The sequence below is a fragment of the Acartia tonsa genome, chromosome 12, assembly GCF_053477335.1.
Source record: "Acartia tonsa isolate MP-2025a chromosome 12, ASM5347733v1, whole genome shotgun sequence".
NCBI classification, from domain to species: Eukaryota; Metazoa; Arthropoda; class Copepoda; order Calanoida; family Acartiidae; genus Acartia; species Acartia tonsa.
The window spans coordinates 4,227,245-4,244,086 of NC_137271.1; the positions used below are offsets into that span (position 1 = coordinate 4,227,245).

The 16,842-nt window shown below is 30.1% G+C and overlaps 1 protein-coding gene across 6 annotated transcripts in view; it reads left to right on the forward strand.

The window, feature by feature from the left end:
- Nucleotides 1–16,842, forward strand: part of gcl (germ cell-less) — a 55,310-nt gene that overhangs the window by 1,026 nt on the left and 37,442 nt on the right. For all 6 annotated transcript variants that reach the window (XR_013884788.1, XM_080179648.1, XM_080179649.1 and 3 more), the window contains exons 3-7: nt 2,218–2,314; nt 2,898–2,988; nt 10,643–10,693; nt 11,850–11,943; nt 13,088–13,158. Coding sequence is in view for 5 of the 6 variants with exons in the window: in XM_080179648.1 (XP_080035774.1) it covers nt 2,218–2,314; nt 2,898–2,988; nt 10,643–10,693; nt 11,850–11,943; nt 13,088–13,158 (404 nt within the window). In the remaining variant the exon portion in view is untranslated. The remainder of the gene's footprint in view (nt 1–2,217; nt 2,315–2,897; nt 2,989–10,642; nt 10,694–11,849; nt 11,944–13,087; nt 13,159–16,842) is intronic.

Here is a 16,842-nt window from a genome sequence, read left to right on the forward strand (position 1 = left end):
TTTGTTTTGAACCGCCCAATCTATATCAAACTTTGCACGTGGATTCTTGTAATAATAAGGATGACAACATCCAAAAAGCGAAGCCCTGAAACGGTAGGACAAACGGACATTAACACTTGTATAGTGTCGAAACTGAAAAATCAGAATATAAATTAATAAGAGTCTAAGCAAAATTGTGAGTAAATTTGTTGAAAAACTTCTTGATACAGGATAATGTTTATGGACATACTTACATTTTGAGGACTTATTATAGAGTTGCTTTGCTTATAATATTGTACTTTGTTGTCATAGGAATCAGTATACCAAAAATCAAAACAATCGGATAATTAGATCACACAAAAATTAGTACAACTCTAACATGCCTAAATTAATGAAAAAAGCTATTCATCTCAGACGTACGGACGGACGGACCGACCCTAATTATAGAAAAGCTTCGCTTTTAAAAAGTAATAATAATTTAACATCTCTATAACTCACTTCTGTTTGTCCAAGGTTTTTTGTGCTTCACTAATTATGGATGTTGTCATCCTTGTTGTTTGGTTGAGAACACGCTAATTAACATGTGTTTTTGAGAAAAACAGTTTTGTACTAAAATAAATAAATTAATTAACCGTTGCTTGTAATTTTTTAATTTGGGGATCATGAGGGATACGACAATAGATGATAAATTGATGTACATCCCCAATGATGATAAACAGAATTACCACTTTTGTAAAAAAAAAGTTTTGTTAAAAAGTTTGGACCAAACAAGTTTTATACAACCAATCAAGATTTTAAAGGTACCCAAAGTTTTAAAGCACAGATGAGTAATAGTCAGGGAGGGAGGGGACTTGTCATTACACTGGTCCTCAAAGTTTTTTTTTATGTTTCCTGTTTATTGGCTTTACGAACTTTTATAGGCTTTTGTTTGGTTAGTTCATTAAGTTGTCAACCATAATTGTAACTTATAGAAGGTGTAATTTTGTGTATGGGGATGAACATCAATTTATCAGCCATTATCTTATCCCTTTAGACCCCAAAAGTGTTTATCAAATTTTAGTACTTGAATAAGTTTTAGTTAAATTTTTCCTTTCTTCTTGAATGTAACCTACCTATCAAAATAGAATACCTAGCCAATATATTAATTCTAATTCTGAATCATGAATATAAAAAAAACTACAATAATACATTTTGATATTGATCTAAAAAGGAGAAAAATAACAATATAAAAATAAAAATAACAATATTACCTTTTTTATTTTTATTTCTACTTCGTATGTAACTTTTGTTGTCTGTTTTTAAAAGCGAAACTTTTCTATAATTAGGGTCGGTCCGTCCGTACGTCCGTCTGGAACGGATAGCTTTTTTCGTTAATTAAGGCATGTTAGAATTATCCTATCGATTTCAAACTTTGCTTCCTGTAGTAGTTAGGTACGAGTTAGAAAGCGTAGCAACTCTATAACGTTACCAGAATGTCCATACATCCATTTTAATCATGTTGATTATTAACTTTTTAACAACTAATTTGTATGTGATAAAATTATCATATTGATCTGATTTTTGGAATACTGATTCTTAGGACAAGAAAGTAAAATCATATGTTATAAGAGAAGCATCTAAAAACGTAAGTATGTCCTTACACAATATCCTGTATTTAAGCAGTTTTTTTTACAAAATCACTTATAATTTTGATTCGACATTTATACATTTATGTTCCGATTTTTCAGTTCTGACACTCTACAAATGTTTATGTTCGTTTGTCCTACCATTTCAGAGCTTTGCTTTTATGGATGTTGTCATCCTTGTTTATAAAAAGAAATTATCATCTTATTGTACATCAAATACTTGACTCAAAGAATTAAGAAAAAATTAAGTGTTAGTTTGAAGGGCCCCGAGGCCCGCAGGGTCACAGCCCTCTAATATGATTTTTGAAAAGGGTCTATAAGGGGTGTTTTTCGGTAGTCGAAAATAGCTATTATTGACAGCTTTTTGGTCTTTGTGCTATTTAAGATTGTTTTCGTGGAACTTTTAGCTTCCAAACCGCTTTTCATACATAGTATCGTATTACAGACAATTTTCCACGAAAATTAAAATATATAATATTAGCCCTAGCCTCCGATAGGCCGCAACTGTTTTTAATTCTTATGATTTTTCATCTGATATCCACGGAAAGCTGTCTATAATATGATGCGATAAATAACTATTATGGATGTTTATATCATCCTTGTTAACTTTCAGATGGAGTGACGGGGACAAGAATCAAATCAGCCTGACCATTGATGATACAAATATTACGCGGCATTCTCTACATGTTACACTTGGCTCTTTCTATAGGGTAAGGGTATTATTGATTGATTGATAGATAGATTGATGGTCAGATTAACGGATTGAGAGAGTGTTTAATATATTAATTGATTGGCAGATTGATTGATAGATAGATTGATTGATAGATTGATTGATATATTGATTGATAAATTGATTGATAGATTGATTAATAGATTGATTGATAGATTGGTATATTGATAGATTGATAGATTGATTGATAGATTGATAGATTGATAGATTGATAGATTGATAGATTGATAGATTGATAGATTGATAGATTGATAGATTGATAGATTGATAGATTGATAGATTGATAGATTGATAGATTGATAGATTGATAGATTGATAGATTGATAGATTGATAGATTGATAGATTGATAGATTGATAGATAGATTGATAGATAGATTGATGGTTAGATTGACTGTTAGATTGATTGATAAAGTGATTGATACATTAATTGATAGATACTGTTAGAGTGATTGGTATATTGATTGATAGATTAATTGATTGATTGTTTGATGGACTGATAGTCTATTGATAATATAAAGTTGATAGATTTGTAGATTTAAAGTTGATATATTTTTAAATTAAGGATGATGTAACGATAGAACCGCATCAAGTAGTTTCAGTTTTAGCCGCGGCTGCGCTACTTCAGCTGGATGGACTTATTTCTCAATGTACAGGTACATAGATAGATTGCCGCAGCTGCGCTACTTCAGCTGGATGGACTTATTTCACAATGTACAGGTACATAGATAGATGGATAGATTGCCGCAGCTGCGCTACTTCAGCTGGATGGACTTATTTCTCAATGTACAGGTACATAGATATATAGATAGATTGCCGCAGCTGCGCTACTTCAGCTGGATGGACTTATTTCTCAATTTACAGGTACATACATAAATAGATAGATAGATGGCCGCAGCTGCGCTACTTCAGGTGGATGGACTTATTTCTCAATGTACAGGTACATACATAGATAGATGGCCGCAGCTGCACTACTTCAGCTGGATGGACTCATTTCACAATGTACAGGTACATACATACATAGATGGTCAATGAATATAGAATATACATGGATATTAAGATATATAAGTTTTCCGGAATTTTAATGTTAGGGGGAGATTTGAAATCTGCATCAAAGGGAGGGGGCGGATGTGCCACTTTTTGAAACCAAAAGTAAAACGCACATGCGCTCAGACCATAAAAGAGTTACAGCTCTAAAATTCGGCACAGTAGTTGTTTTTGTGGAGAACAATATGGAACTGTGAAGAAACGGTGGTGGAACCGTCGCTCCCGCCGAAAACTACCGTTTCCCGCCGAATTTTTTTACCTTTTTTCGCCAAATTAGACAGTTCTCAATCATCTGAGATAAACTTTTTTCCCCATAAAAATTTCCCTTATATTTTCACGTGACACTTTCAAACATGTCAATAATATTATTTATCACATTTAATGTGAGAATGTTGCTATTATCATATTCAAAATAAATGCTGTAATAAGCTTTAAAATATTTAAACACTAGTCTCTCATTGGACACAAAATGACGTCCAATAAGAAAAAGGAATAAAAATATTGGAAAGAAAATTATTTTATTTCAAAATTAATTCTTGGCATTTTGGAATAAAAAATATAGGGGAAAGAAAATTATTTATTTCAAATTTATTTCTGGTCTTGAAATAATATTCATTATTTTATTTTAATTCGAGTGTCAACCAATAAGAAATAGGCATGCTGTTTTAAAAGTTTGGAATAAAAATTATTATTTTTTGTCAATTCCTTTTTTCAGAGTATAAAATGAGAATAAATTTTCCAACATCATTATTGATTTCTAATTTAACATTTCAAACAGTGGGTAATATTTATTTCAACATTTTTTGTCATTCAAAATCAAGTGTCACAAAAATAATAATATTTAACATAAAAAAGAAATTTTTAAAATAATTTTGTTTTCTTTATTTGTTGAAGATTTAAGCCCAAGCTTTTTCTGAGGGGGGAGACCCCCCTCAACCCCCCCTCTCCTGACGGGGAAACCCCCCTCGACCCCCCCCCCCTGACGCTCTCTTCTTTAAATCTTTCATCATTTCTGTAATTTATTTAACTATCTTATAAATTTCAAAACATGAGATAAAAAGGAAATAATTTGCTATACATTATTAAAAAATTTAAAAATTGTGAAAAAATTCCAACATGATTTTTAATTTTAAATACAAGAATATTTTTTCCTATATGATATGTTAAATTTAAATACAGGAATAATTTTGTACTGTGGAATTGAAGAAATAAATGCTGTACATTAGAGTGGCTTGATTTTCAATGATTTTCTAATTTTAAATGTGCTACATACACTTTCTGTCTGAACATCATATAAGAGACCAAAAAATGAAAAGAAAATATTTTGAATAATGGGGAGGCTCGCTGATGCATGTAAACTTTTAGAAAGACACTTGTCACACTTATCCTCAACAGTTTAGCGGATTTAAAACCAACACGCAACAAGCGGTCAATTGATCCTATAAATAGACATATTTGCTGAATCAAAACTGGTTTTACCTAAATTGTATCTGTTCCTTCTTCAGGGATATAGAATTTCAAAGATTTTAACCAAAAATGTGCGATGATTTGACTTTAAAATAGCATTTAATCTTAATGTTCATGGCTTGTTAATATAAGTTTGTCATATTTGTTGAGGTTTTAAAACAATATTTCTATAGACAATTCAACACTGCATATCTAGGATTTATAACAATGGTTATTTTATGCATTATTAGTGATATAAAAAGTCATATAAAAAGTACTTTTTATACATATATTAATTCTAATTGTTTGGATACTTTGCCGTTTATTACACAAAAGTAAATATTTCTGATCTAAACCATTTTGAATTTTATATGGATAAAATAATTGATATAATGAACAAGGATGACAACATCCATAAAAGCGAAGCAATGAAATGGTAGAACAAACGGACATTAACACTTGTATAGTGTCAGAACTCAATAATCAGAATATAAAAGTACAAGAGTCGAAGAAAAATTGTAAGTAAATTTGTTAAAAAACTGCTTGATACAGGATAATGTTTATGGACATACTTACATTTTTAGGACTTGATTATAGAGTTGCTTTGCTTATAATATTCTACTTTGTTGTCCCAGGAATCTATATACCAATAATCAGATCAAACGGATAATTAGATCACATAAAAATTTGTTGTTAAAAAAGTTGTTAAGTTATCAACATGTTTTAAATGAACGTACGGCCATTCTGGTAATGATTATAGAGTGCTACGATTTCTAAATCTTACCAAACTACTACAGGAATGACCATGCAAAGTTTGAAATCGATAGGACAATTCTAACATGCCTAAATTAACGAAAAAAAACTATCTATCTAGAAAAGCTACGCATTTAATAATTATAGAAAAGCTTTGCTTTTAAAAAGTAAGTAGGTTATTGTATGACGCAAAAGGTTTCTTTAAAAACATTATTTAAAAAAATATACTTAAATTTTAAACTTTTAAAATTTTATATAAATTGAATTAAATTTGGCAAAAATGTTATAATGATCATCTGATATGTACTGATATGTCTGTAGCTTAAGATTTCGATAGCTGATTAAATTCTACACTTCATTAAAGCTTCACATAGGTCCCAGGATGGGTTCAAGCTATTGAATTTTAGATTTAAGTCTTTGAATGATCTTATGCCTTACCCCTTAGAAAACAGATCAACTAGATGCAGAGGCACAATCGCTATTTTTTATATTGAGCTAGTATATCTTAATTAAACACCAAGTTATTGTCTTGTGTATTTAAGATTATTTAGCAATTGAAAACAATTATTATTTAATTTTGTATCTTATTTAAGACATGGCAAAACCTTTTTCAAAATGTGATCATAATCTAAATAGGTCAAAGATTTTAATCCTTGTTGATCTATAATTATATTTTTTTTTAAACAAGACTCTTTCAAGATAAAGAATAAAGGAAAGAAGCATATACATACAACAAGTATCTTTAATAATGCAGGATTTTACGTTAACAAACTAATAAAGGTTAGTCTTTAGGTTAGATTAGAAACCTTTACATCTCATTTCTGCTGCTTGATTTTAATTTCTTTTAAAATCAAGCAGCTTGATTTTAATTTCTTTTAAAATCAAGCAGCAGAAATGAGATGTAAAGGTTTTCTATATTTATTGTTCGTCAGTCTGTCCATAAAGGATATATCTTATCGTTAATTTAGGCATTTTATAATTGTCCTATTGATTTTATACTTGGCATGGTTGGTTATTTCTGTAGTAGTAGTATGGTACGATTTAGAAAGCATAGCAATTCTACAATCGTTGTCTATTTACAAAAAGTTGATTTGAAACATTTTTTATATTCCTTTTACAGAAAGGTAGAATGTTATAAACAAAGCATATCAAAAATGTTGGAATGTCCTTAAACAGTATCCTATATTTTGCAACAAATTTACTTACATTTTTTTAGACTTATACATATATATTTCCTTATTTAGTTATGACACTCTACAATTGTTAATGTTTTTTTGTCCTACCCATTCAAAGATTAACTTTTATGGAAATTGTCATCCTTGTTATTTAATGTATAATGAACTATTAAGTTGTTAACTAATTTGACTAGGTATACTTATTAATAACAGTCCTTTGATATAATCAATTAAAGGCCTAATGTCTTCAACAATCTATTGTTTATGTGGTTGATAACTTTATACAATCGTGCCTTTTTTACATACAAAATTCGAGTGTCAATGCTAATTGTTTCTATATAAACAAGGATGACAACATCTATAAAAGCGAAGTTATGAAACCGTAGGACAAACTGACATTATCATTGTGCAGTTTAAGAAGTGAATAATCAGAATATAAAGTTATAAAAGTCGGACATAATTACATTTTAGGACTTGATTATAAAGATGCTTTGCTTTAAACATTGAACTTTGTTGTCCTAGGAATCAGTATTCCAAAAATCAGATCAATTAGATAATTTTTACACATAAAAATTTGTTGTTAAAATAGTTAAAATCAACATATTAAAAATGGGCATATGGACATTCTGGTAATGATTATAGAATTGATACGCTTTCTAAACCGTACCTAATTAGTACAGGAATAACCTTGCAACTGTTACTAACGGACGGACAGACTAACCGACCCCAATTGTAGAAAAGCTTCAATTTTTAAAAAAAAGTATATGTTGTAAATCAATTGTGCCAGTATTTTTAGTTAAATGATATGTTTATTTTTTAATACTGTTTTTACTTTCTAAGTTTAAAATTTCAAGGTAATTTGAAGAAAAACAAGCATTAATTAAAGTCAGAAGGTACCCCCGTCGACAATTTTATAAGTTATAATTATTCTACAAAAAAAGGTTTTTAAAACAACTACTGCTTTCATGTGTTAATGGTAATATACAGCGTCTATATTTTACATCAAAGGCCATTTTAAAGTCAAATCTTCACACATTTTTTGTTAAAATCTTTGAAATTCTATAATCGCGAAGAAGGAACAGATACAATTTTGGTAAAACCAGTTTTGATTCAGAAAGTGTGTATATTTATAGGATCCATTGGCCGCTTGTTGCGTGTCGGTTTTAAATCCGCTAAACTGTTGAGGAAAAGCGTGTTGTGGGGAGAATTTTTTTTTTTTTTTTTGGGGGGGGGCAATTATTTTTCTTTCAAAGTATAGCTTTATGCACCTTCCCAATTTTGTCTTGAAGAGTAGAATAACAATAAAAAATCTGTTTTTAAAACTATTGATCCTAGCAAGAAAAATCCATAAATAAATTTTAAAACCAAGAGATTTTACATTTAATTTAAGATTTTTCATGCTTGGGTGAATATTTTTTAGAACCAATTTGATATTCTTATATTAATCAACAAGACAAATTCAAAAAGATGCATAAAGCAATACTTTGAAAGAAAAAAAGTTGCACCTCCAGAATAAACTTCTAAAATTTTTAATGCATGGAAACACCTTCCCCCCATTTCCCCTCAAGGACAAAATAAATTTTTTATATTTAGGTTTCTTATATGACGTTTAAACTGTAGATGTTGATTACAAATTCAATGTCCAAAATTGATCCACTCTACTGTACATTGTTATAATTTAATATTTGATGTGGGTATAAACATTAGACATAGATGGTCAATCTGACCCCATTTTTTTCTTAAAAAGAAACCTTTGTTCACTTTTTGTTGTATATGAAATACAGCCCTATAGGCAACATTATTTGCAACTAAATTTTGCAATGATATAATTTTTAGAAAGATAACTTTATTATAAGAAATTAAATTATTTATAACTAACTTATTATATGTTGTGTCATACACTTCACATTATATGATGTTTTCGGCGGGAGCGGTGGTTCCGCCGCCGTTTCTTCACAGTTCCATATTGTTCCCCACAAAAACAACTGCTGTGCCAAATTTTTTAGCTGTAACTCTTTTAAGGGCTGAGATCATGCACGTTTCACTTTTGGTTTCAAAAAGTGGCACATCCGCCTCCCCCCTTTTAAGGATTTTTTATAAAATTCGTTTTTTGTATAATTCTTTATCTAAAAGCGGAAATGCATTTTAAGTTAATTAATTTTGACCAACAGGATAGGTGGATTTTAAACTACCTGCGCTCTAATTGGTTGAATGATGTACGCCATCCAATCAGAGCGCAGATTTTTAAAATCCACCAATCACAGATGCCAAAATTAATTAACTTAAATTGCATTTCCGCTTTTAGATAAAAAATTATACAAAAAACGAATTTTATAAAAATTCTTTAAAATTTTATGCAGATTTCAAATTTATTATATACAATAAAATTCTTTCCAACTTATATAGCTTATTGTCGATCACTAAACCCCCTACCAGTACCCCCTAATTGTGCAAACAAACTAAAAATAAGGTTTTTGCTTAATTACTTTGTGTCAGGTTAGGTTATATTGGGTACTGGTTGGCCCCGGAGGGTTATGTCATTGAAAAAACGAATTTTATAAAAAATCCTCAAAATTTGATGCAGATTTCAAATCTCCCCCTAACTTTAAAATTACGGAAAACTTATATATCTTAATGGATATATTGACAGGGGGAAATTTGTCGTCAATTTAGCTTGCTAATATGAACCTAGTTTATTGGTCAGTTCGATCAGCCAGTAGGAGGGGAGGGGATTGGGTAAGAAAGTTAAGGTGAAAATCGTTGTTTTTGTCTGCTAGGTTTTTCACTCCAGAGCCAGCTACACGTTTCACTTTATTAGAGAACGTGAAAATCTGGGTTAAGATCCAAAAATAATATTTCCATTTTCTAAACATATATTAACTTTCTTTGCAAAATAATAATATGTATGTTATTAAAATTTATATTTTTCGTGTAGTTGTAAAATTTTAATATTTCTGCTAGTAGCAAAAAATATAAGCGAAATTGCTCTTTTATTGCAAATGTCTGTCAGTCTTTTAAAACTGCTTGTGGGCAGGGACAAGTGAATGATATTCTGACGAACAGCTCTAAAGGAAAATTTCCCAACAACCCCCTTCCCCTTTTCCTCCCCTTCTTTCCCGCCCCTCTTCACTTACATGACAAAACAAATTATATCAACAGATACTCCATAGGGTTTCGTGATTTTTTTTAGAATTGTTGGTTAGACTGGCTACCCCTGCATGTGGCAAGAATATTGTTTCCAGTATGGCTTCAAAAATGATTTTTATCTGGTGGGTTAGAACCGGTTGTCAGCCATGCTGAAAATTATGTATAGCATCGTAATATATCCAGTTTTCTACGAATATAAAAATTTACTATCATAAGATTAAAACCAGTTTTTTAGAAGTGCCTTTGGCATCTCGGGACTAGAAAAACTGGTTTTAATCTTATAAATGTACATTTTTATATCCGCGGAAAACTTCTAGTATGGCTTCCAAACTGATTAATTTCCGCTGGATTAGAACTGGTTCTTACACATACGGAATTATCATGTATGACAATTTTTCATTTTGATATCTTCGGAAAGCTGTCTATAATACGATGCGATAGATAACTATTCTATTCATATCAAAGTGATTTTTTGTTAAAATTCCCCTGACCAATGATAATTGATATTGTAATTTTGTCTGACTTTCAGGGGTAGCTATTCTAACCAACAATTCTACAAAAAATCACGAAACCTTATAAAAGTATTTTTTTTGTCATGTAACTGAAGGAGAGGAAAAGGGGAAGGGGGTTGTTGGGAAATTTTCCGTAAGAATTGTTTGTTATAATATCATTCCCTTGTCCCTGATTAACTTCATTGTTTTTTTTTTAAATGAGATACTAATGCACAATTTTTTTATTTTAGTAATTATGAACGAGACTATAAACAAGGAAACTGTTGTTAAATACTACGAAGCCAGGGATATAATAAGCATTCAAAATATAATTAATCTAATTTATCATGTATAAGTATAGATGTATAGTCCGGTTAAATTGATGGAGACACTTTTCTTCTGCTCGTAAATTGCTTAATGTTCTTTTGAAGGGACTCGGTTGTGTTTATATTTCCGACTCTAAGAGCTGATTTTAAGACCTTTTAAAAAATCGGGACATGGTGTCCGTATTGTGGGCAGAGTTACATATTGCTATTTTTATGTCCCTTCTTTACTTATCCTTTAGATACAACTGTTAAGGGTGCAACCGCAAGTGGAAAAAGATAAAGTACAAAATTCTCTTATACAGGGTGTTTCAATAGAAACGTTTTTTTAAAAATCTTAATTATGCATAGAAAGTAAAAACATTAGGTATATAAAATGCTTTATATATTTGGAAAACCTATTCTGGGACATTTATGTTTCAAAAATTTAAAAATTATTTTTTCAACAAACTATGCCTTAAAAACCGGTTTTTCCAAAGACCATATTTTGAAGATTTACAGATTTAAAGATTGTGGAAAAAATGTTCACATTTTTAAAATTCAAATTGCGCGGCTTTTATTAATAGTAGAAAAACGTTATGCATATCGTTGGAATTGTCATAAACTCTATTTTTTGGAAATATAAGTGCCATTTTTGTGCTATTTGTAGTTTAGGAGCTACGTGATAAAATGTTCCAACTTACTTAAAACTTTTCAACCTTTCTCACAATTTTCAACGTAGCTTCTAAACTACAAATAGCACAAAAATGGCACTTATATTTCAAAAAAATAAAGTTTATGACAATTCTAACGATATGCATGGCGTTTTTCTACTATTAATACAAGCCGCGCAATTTGAATTTTAAAAATGTGAACATTTTTTCCACAACCTGAAATCCCTAAATCTTCAAAAATAAGGCCCTTGGAAAAACCGGTTTTTAAGGCATGATTTATTGAAAAAATTATTTTCAAATATTTGAAACATAAATGTCCCAAAATAGGTTTTCCAAATATATAAAGCATTTTATATAATTGTTATATTTTCTATGCATAATTAAGATTTGAAAAAAAACGTTTTTATTGAAACACCCTGTAGGAAGGAATTAAATAAGTTGCTTTAGTTTTTATTACAATAAAATGTCATTATTATTAATCTCCAGTGAACAGTACGGCTGTATCCAGCTAGCCAAAGCTTGTATAGATTGGTTGTTGGTCAACCTTCTCATTATTATGCCAGAAACTCCTTCCAGGTATCATATTCTATTTTATATCATTATAGATATCCAACTATCTATCTATCCATCTTTCTATCTATCCATCTATCTGTATTTTTATCTATCAATCTATCTAACCATCCATCTATTTATAAATCTATCAATATATCCATTTGCCTATCCATATATATAAATCCGTCAATCTATCTAAAAAACTTGTTAATTGGTCTATCTTTCTATTTATAAACTTGTTTTGAATCCTGTATAGTGAAATGGATATCGAAATCCTTTAAGTACATTCATTTCAAATATACATACAATATACATCGATTAATTCATTTTAATGCGGCTGTCTTTGAGTAAAAAAAAGACTAAAAGTAGCTGTTCAATACAAAATAATAGCAAATCTAGACTAGCTATCTACAGATTGCATTTTTTTCATGTGTTTGCTACTGTTTTGTCTAAGAATAAGCCAGGAATATTAAGGGATAAGGCTATGGACGATTATTACCTATACATCCCTATTAATGATAATCCAAATTACCACTTTTGTTGATTACAATTAGTGGTTGAAACGTTTGAACACTTAATTTCGTGAACCAATCAATCAAAATTCATTAAAAGTCCACAAAGTTAAGCCAACGAAAAAGGAAAAGTCTTGTAAAACTTTGGGGACCAGTGTCTAAACATCCCATTGTCCCTTTCCTTCCATCAGAAAGCACTTGCAGTTTATTTTTACTTTCCTGCAATTTTTCTATTTTATGTTATATAACACATTCCATTGTTAGATTTTCCTAATCTAAATTCTATAAATTCTTTCTTTAATTATACTACTAGCGGCTACTCTTCTAGCATCTAGGCAAGGTAAGGGGTTGAGAAATAGCCTAAAACTAATATCAGGACCTTTATAAAGCTACACTAAAAGTGAAAACTACAAACAGTGATTAACGAGATCCTTTGCTATGGAAAGACATACAAACATCCTTTTACTTTTATGTAAGATTTCATTGTCAAAATCAAAGGGGGACAACAAACTACCCTACAATAAAATTATCAAATAAAGTATCCAAAGTTCACAGTATAAATGAGAAAATGTGGTTAAAAACTTTGGGTACCAGTATAATTTACAGTCCAATGTCCCCTCCCTCCCTGAAACAAATGATTAAACTTTTTTTTTCAGATTACGAGAGATACCTCCATCTTTAATGGAACAGCTGATTGGGTCACCTCATCTTTTTGTTATGCAAACAGGTTATAATAGTTATAGATAGATAGATAATTTGATAGAGAGATACCTCCATCCATAATGGAACAGCTGATTGGGTCACCTCATCTTTTTGTTATGCAAACAGGTTAGAATACTTTTAGATAGATAGTTTGATAGATAGATAGAGAGATACCTCCATCCTTAATGGAACAGCTGATTGGGTCACCTCATCTTTTTGTTATGCAAACAGGTTAGAATAGTTATAGATAGATAGATAGAGAGATACCTCCATCCTTAATGGAACAGCTGATTGGGGCACCTCATCTTTTTGTTATGCAAACAGGTTAGAATAGTTATAGATAGATAGATAGATAGATAGATAGATAGATAGATAGATATATAGAGAGATACCTCTATCCTTAATGGAACAGCTGATTGAGGTATTGCATTTTGTTGATTAAGTTAAGTGTCCAAACGTTTCAACCACTAATTTCAATCTACCCAAGGGGTAATTTCATCATTGGGGATGTACATTAATTTATCGGCCATTGTCTTATCCCTTTAGATCCCTGGTAATTTCCTCTGTCTCTCATTTTCAAAATACAGGAATAAAATATTAAGTTATATTTATTTGCGTTTTAAAAAGTTGTAAATAACTTATTTATAATTTAATCTGTTAAGATTAAATTATTATTCAACACTTATTAAAAGTCTTAAAAGATTTTTTTGAAAGATTTTGATTTATTTATTTTTAGCCTTCTTTTAAAAAACTTTTTTTTTATTATAGACTTCTAAGGGTCGGAGGGGTAAAACGATGTTACCCTCCTCAAACATTGAAACCCCTCATTTAACCCCCTCAAAATTATAAGAAATACCCCCTCAAAATAAAAAGCTGTTTTTATTTTTGTACTTTTATGTCAATTCAAGATTTTTTAGATATGAAAAATTAATTAAACTAATATTTGTTTATAGGTATACCTATCATTATTAGTTTTTTAATTACAAGGATTTTCGTTATGGTGATTTTTACGACCATTTGACACCCTAGTGTATCAAACACTTTAATTAAGTCTAAAATAAACAAATTCCTATCATATTCACTTAGTCAAGTAAATAACTTATGAAAAGTTTTTAATGATCTCCCCATTATAATATTTTTTGGAAGATACCGGATTTGAGGATTTTTATTTTTAATCAATACAAATTAACACTTAAATATTTAATCATTTGATATTAGTTTACGTCAATTAATGATAACAACCTTCAAAAAACGTAAAACGGATAAAAAAACAGGGAGTGAGGGCACATTGGGCTGATAATTACAACAGTCCTTAAAGTTTTACAATAACGTTTTCTTATAACTTTAGGGACTTTTAATGAATTTTGATTTGTTGGTTAATCAAGTTAAGTGTCATAATGTTTCAACCACTTATTGTTACCTACAGAGGTGGGGTAATTTTGCTTTTCATTATTTGGAATGTATCTTAATTCATCAACCATTGTCTTATCCCTTTAGATCCCTGGCAAAGAAAATATTAATAAAAGGACATCTAATGTCTCAGAGTTATTTTTTCATTTTAATGTTGTTAAAAAAATTTATCTTTTTTCATGGGGTGGGAGGTAAATGTCATATGTATATTTTTAAAGTTTGAGAGGGCTTACGGTTAACAACCCCACCCCCTTTTGCTCAAACGCCAATGGCTCATTGATGAGGAATCAATGGATATAGAGTTTGTCATCAATTTAGGTTGCTATTATGAACCTTATATATTGGTCAGTTCGCTCATCCAGTAGGAAAGGAGTGGCTGTGAGTGTCACTAGAGTACATGAAAATCTGATGCATTATCCAAGTAAATTATATCTATGGATGACTCATTATTTAAGAGAATCAAACCCGATACCTCTCAAACAGCCATTATTTTTCTGTAGGTAAAATCAGGGGTCGTTAGTCACCCATTCGCGGCTGCCGAGCCCTGGGATTTATTGAATTCAATGAAATACCAATTTAATTTTGTTGTTTTATGTGAATTTAATCTTTAAAGATTATCGGATGCAATATTAAACATCTTAATTCTGTATGAGAGTTTTATTAGAGACACATTTTTTTAATTTTGGAAGATTTTTTTCTTTTTTTAAAGATTTTGTAACGTTTGGTATTATCTGGGAGGAAGGGGACATGGGATTGTAAATTATACTGGTACCCAAAGTTTTAAAACGATGATCTCTTATTCGTTGATTGAAAGCTTCTGGTAAATTTTCAGTGTCCAAACTTTGCCACCAATTAATTTTGTGGATCTAAATTATCTCAATTAAAAATTTAATTCAAGTTTATAATAATTTACCACTATTTTTACGTCAATTTAGTTTAAGCTGAACGGATAATCTTTTTTTTAAAGCTGAAATTTAAATGAAAATTTGATAACGTAGCTAGTACAATCAACGTGATAAAATTATTTCAAAGAATAATCTTATGGGTATAGAATATACGAGGATATTATAACAGGGGAAAAATTGTCGCAAATTTATGTTGCTAACACAGATGTCATATACTGTTTAGTTATTTCATCCAGTAGAAGGGGGTGAGGTTAAGAGGGTGGAAGGGAGAATCGTTTTTTTAGTCATCTACAAGTGTCATTTAATTAGAGAACCTGAAAATTATATTACACTGGTACCCAAAGTTTTATAACCATGTTATTGTATTCGTCGGCTCTAAAATTGAACTTTTATTGAAATTTTATTGGTTGTTTCCAAACTTGTAGTGAAAACAAGGATGATAACATCCATAAAAGCGAAGCACTGAAACAGTAGGACAAACGGACACTAGCACTTGTATAGTGTCAGAACTGAATAATCAGAATATAAATGTATAAGTAAAATTGTTGAAAAACTGCTTGATACAGAATAATGTTTATGGACATACTTACATTTTTAGGACTTTATTATAGAGTTGCTTCGCTTATAATATTGTACTTTGTTGTCCCAGGAATCAGTATACCAAAAATCAGATCAATCGGATTATTAGATCACATAAAAAATTGTTGTTAAAAAAGTTAAAAAAACAACATGTTTAAAATGGACGTACGGACATTCTGGTAATGATTATAGAGTTGCTACGCTTTCTAAATCGTACCTAACTACTACAGGAATCACCATGCAAAATTTGAAATCAATAGGACAATTCTAACATGCCTAAATTAGCGAAAAAGCTATCCGTTACGGACGGACGGACGGACCGACCCTAATTATAGAAAAGCTTCGCTTTTAATATTCACTTTTTTCAACCAATGATTTTAATCTACAGATGAGGAGGGATATTTTGTAAATCTTCAATGGGGACATATTCCAATTTATCGTCAATTGAGTTATCCTTTAAGATCCCTGAAAGTTGACTACTAATCATGTTAAACAAAATTACCCCTTTTGTAGATTAAAAGTTTGATATTGCTAGTTTGAGCCAACCAATCGATTTACAGCCATCAATGTACCCTTTCATCCTTTCAAATATGAGTAATTCAATTTTGTAAAACTATACATAATAACCATTTAACCTTTATTTTATATTCTTGAAAATTACTTTATAATATTTAGTTCTAAACAAAAAAATTTTGCAAAATTTTGTGAAAATTCGAAAGAAAACAAAACCATTGACCAAAACAAAATAAATGCTTTCATTAAAACTTATTTTTTAACCACTGAACCCCACCTCCCTTTTTTTTATTTCGGTAAAA